The sequence below is a fragment of the Nanorana parkeri genome, unplaced genomic scaffold (genome assembly GCF_000935625.1).
Source record: "Nanorana parkeri isolate BGI_ZX_2015 unplaced genomic scaffold, ASM93562v1 scaffold2453, whole genome shotgun sequence".
Taxonomy (NCBI): domain Eukaryota; kingdom Metazoa; phylum Chordata; class Amphibia; order Anura; family Dicroglossidae; genus Nanorana; species Nanorana parkeri.
Window position 1 is genome coordinate 52,095 of NW_017308721.1, and position 4,433 is coordinate 56,527.

Here is a 4,433-nt window from a genome sequence, read left to right on the forward strand (position 1 = left end):
GGGGGGGGGGGGGTGTTAAAATAAAAACAGGGATTACAATTTTGTAACTTGTAAAGTTTCTTTAATTAACCACTTCAAGACCAGGTGTTTACACCCCCTTCCTGGCCAGGCCATTTTTCAGTATTCAGCGCTGCGGTACTTTGACCGATGTTTATTCCGTCATGCAACGCTCTACTGAAATGAATTTTATACCATTTTTTGGGGGGGGGACAGATAGAGCTTTACTTTGGTGGTATTTATGCACCACTGGGGGTTTTATTTTTTATTATAATTAGAAAAAATTACTGAAAATTTTGAAAAAAAAAACACGTTTTTTTTAACATTATGTTACCCTTTTATGACCGAGGCCTTTTCTTCATTTTTGGCATCCGTGTTATAATCCACATTTTAAGGCCTGAAAATTACTTAAAACCCCCAAAAATTATATATTTTCTGAAAGCCGAGACCCTGTAGAATAAAATGGCGGCAGTTGCAAATTTTTATGTTGCGCGACATTAGCGCAACTTATTATCAAACACAAAAATGTTGTGAAAAATGCGCTTAAGTTAAATTTAGTGCCCCAAAACACTACATGAAAACCATTTTTTTGGTAAAATATAAAAGATGAGTTTACATCGAGTAAATAGATACCCAACATACCCAGGTTAAAAATTGTGTGCATCTGTGAAACGGCGACAGAATTCAGTACCCCAAAAAGTCCATAGACAACGCTTTAAAAGCCCCCCACAGGTCATCACTTTTGAGATACGCATAAATACTGGCCCGAGAATTATTTCTCTCACTCTGGCATGCACAGCGCTACCCAACATGTATAGCGCAATTGTCGTTTACATAGGTGCACCCCGATGCGCGTTTATGTGCCGACACTTGTGGGGCGGGGGACTTTAAAAAAAAAAAAAAGTTTATATTTTTACAACTGGTGTGTGTTTTTGGGTTGTTTCTCTCTCCCCCCTTAATTGCCATCACATAGGGGGGTTTACAAGCCCCCGTGTGATAGCATGATGGTTGTGACAGGTACTCTTTAGGGTCATACTGGGGGTCCAAAAGACCCCCAGTGTCCCCATTACACTCTAAATAAGCACACTCTAAGCTATTGAAGTGCAGATCGCACATCAATAGCTTATAGCTGGGCTTCAGGAGCCGATCAATGACAGCTCAGGGACAGGATGTGGGGCAATACATGTCGCTCTTGATCCCATACTACAGGGAGGAATTCGGTGAACGGAGGTTCGCTGATCTCCTCCCCAGCTTCCCCCCAACACCCAGCAAGCCGGTCTCTGGCCTGTAGGAGGGGCAGCGGAGCCCAGCAAACACCGTGGCCCAGTTACCTGATCGGAAAAGCGATCTGGTGAAAGCTGAGCCGCCAGAATCGCTTCTACTGTATAGCCGGCCGCCGGCTCTACAAAACTCAACAGACTCCCAGTGGCTAAAAGCTGCCGGGAGTCTGTTTTAACCCCTTCAGACTTCATGATGGGATTATCCCGTCATGGGTTGTGAAGGGGTTAAGTAATATCATGTGCAGATGAAGGGTCATGAAAGCTTTGCTCAGAATATGAACGAAATAGTAAATACAATGTCACAATACATTGTAATTACTCAGTGACGCTTGCACCGGAGCGAGCGGCTGCATTTTGACAGCCACTTCTGCCGTGTATTGTAAAGCAATTCCTGGCTGGCAATAGCGTGGGGGGGAGGGGGGACCGACGAGAGATGCGTCCTAAACGTTTTTTAGGCTGTATCTCGTATGTCAAAATCCCCACGTGGTTAAAGTGTATGTCAACCCAAAAACTTTTCCTTGTTTTGGATAGAGTGGGGAAGGATTAGAAGCCCTGGCGGGGTTTTATTGCTGTCGGGAGCTTCATTAGAGAGATTTCTCCTCACTTCCTGTCCTGCTGACATTGGTTTCATCAGATAGGAAGTGAGGGGTACTCAGAGACAGTAGAAATGTACAGATGGCGACTAAAGTCAGAATAACAGAAACAACACCACAGGAAGAATGGAGTTTCACTTTGAAACAACCATATCCTAATTCTAAGCCCATCTGCAGAGATGAGTCACATGATGCCGCTTACCAATCAGCTGTGGGTGTCTTCTGTATAAAGCAGGTTCTTAATCTGTTTTATGAGCTTTTACAGCAACGTGCAACGCGCAGGGAAGGACGGGTCCCCATAGGGGCCAATTCATAAATCATCTTCCCAGCCATACACTGGGCAAATGCCGTTTCATATGCCATTTGCGCCACTAGATGGAGCTGAGGAGCATAGATGTAGATGCTCCTCGGCTCCATCTAGTGGCAGGAATGGTATGCCAGCCGCCTTCGTCCAGCGTATGGCTGCTGGGTGAATGATTTATAAATTGGCTCCTTAACTCACTTGTTACCTATTTTAAAAATCATGATCCTCTCCTTCCTGGCTTGGAGGCCGGCCAGTCATAGTACAGCAATTTTATTTCCATTTGTCATGTGATCCACGCCCTCCCTGAATCATAAGGCGGACTGCTGTTCACTCACCACATACTCTGCATTCTACATTTTTTTTTTTTCTTTCCATTAATAAAATATTCTCGATTTGTCTTTGCATACCGAAGTGCATCCATCTAAGGATTGTTTAAAAGTTCTTGTGAGGGACCCGGCAGTGTAGAAAAAACAAACAGTAGAGAAGCAAATGCAAATATGTGTGTGTGTATGTGTATGTGTGTGTGTATATATGTATATATGTATATTATAAAAGCAAAATAATTTATTTTACTCCGACTGAAGAGGTTGAATAAAACCAATTATAGTTTATAATGCCCGTGCTTCAATACATAAAGTAAAAACAATAGCACTATTGTTCTATGTATTGAAGAAGCATGGCATTGTATATAATAATATAATTGGTTCTATTCAACCTTATTACATTTATTTTTGCTTTTTATAGCAAATAAAACTTAAGTAATTGAATTTGTATTAGTGTGCCTGTAATTCAACTTAAAGGATAACGTCACCTTTTGCAAAAATGTAAAGAAATGCATAATTAATAATATATAACAAAATATGCATTTCTTTGATATTTGCACTCAAGCCTGGAAAGAATTGTGATCACTTGATCAGGGCTGCAAAGCTCAGACTACTACACATTCTCTCCCAGGGGGGTGCGCTTGACTTCAAACTGCATTAAATCACCTCATATACAGCATTCCCCCCTCCCCGCTCCGATCCGCCAGTGCTGACTGGCGGAATGGATGGGGGAGGGGGCGGGTACAGCTGGCTCTGCCTCTAGATAGGCAGAGACAGCTGTCAGTCACGTAGCTGGGCGGATCCCGGCACAATTGTCGGGATCCGCTTCAGCTGCGGCGTCTCAGTATACTGCAAGCTACAGCTCGCGTTATACTGAGCCTAGGGTGACGGGAGGGCGCTAGTTTGTCCTCCCGTTACCTTAGGAGAACTAAGGGGAAAAGCCCTAACCCCATAGTTCTTTAAAGAAATGCATATTTTGATATATATTATTAATTTTTTGCAAAAGGTAACGTTATCCTTTTAAGCTGAATTACTGGCACACAAGTTTTCATTTTTAAATATGTCTCAATAGCCACGAAGGCTATAAATCCACCTTGCGCACCAAATGCCTTTGCAAATCCAGATATGACCTTGTGAAAAATAATGGTGACGTCATCATCAGTGCCTCATGGGCCCGGGGTTGCCGATGTTGCCTACCCCCTGCTTTAGACCATTTACAATGTATTGACAAGTACATATTTTACTATTGTATCATGTCTTTGAACTTGAAGAAAGTATATAATAACAATCTGACTCATTGCTCCTTTTTTTTTTTTTGTGTCTTTGTCTTTTCCGCAGTCACCTTGGACCACAGCAGCGCTGCTTCTGATTGGAGGGTTCCTCTCCGGTATGGTGTGGAGCGAAGCTCTGAGCCTGCGTCTGGTTCGCAGTTGTAGGTGCCAGTATGAGCAGACTCACCAGCTAGATGTGCCAGGGAAGGAGCGTCCTAGGTGCCAAAGAAGGGGCATCGTACTGCCACAGGCAGCGCACAAACGTACAGGGGTGAGTCTGGGGGGGGGACATGAATGAGGACATTCTTACATGTGGGTATGATGGTAGCCTCCCTGTGCCAGAAGAAGCGACTTGGCTCAGCCATGGGGTTGAGCTTTGGGAGGGATCCATGTAGGGTTCCTCCAACTGTTACAGTGGCATGCACGAGGTTAGTGTTGTAGATGGTACAAGTCGGGTCTGGGTGGGTGCAGATTTAGGCACCTGGGTGATCGTTTGGCAGGCGGCTCGGGTGATGGGCACAACATTTGTAGGAGAGACCAGCAACTAACGTTCTCTCCCATAAGTTATACCTTCCTGCTGTACTACGGACATGGGTTGGTGTCACCGTCCCTAGTGGAGACCAGCTTTCTAGTTCTGGACAGAGTATCAGGTATTTCTTGCTGTA

The 4,433-nt window shown here is 44.1% G+C and overlaps 1 protein-coding gene across 1 annotated transcript in view; it reads left to right on the top strand.

Annotated features, from left to right (window-relative positions):
- Positions 1–4,433, top strand: part of FAM214B (family with sequence similarity 214 member B) — a 42,663-nt gene that overhangs the window by 9,056 nt on the left and 29,174 nt on the right. Inside the window, exon 2 of the mRNA XM_018573608.1 lies at positions 3,836–4,039. Coding sequence (XP_018429110.1) covers positions 3,963–4,039 — 77 coding nt within the window. The 5' untranslated portion in view covers positions 3,836–3,962. The remainder of the gene's footprint in view (positions 1–3,835; positions 4,040–4,433) is intronic.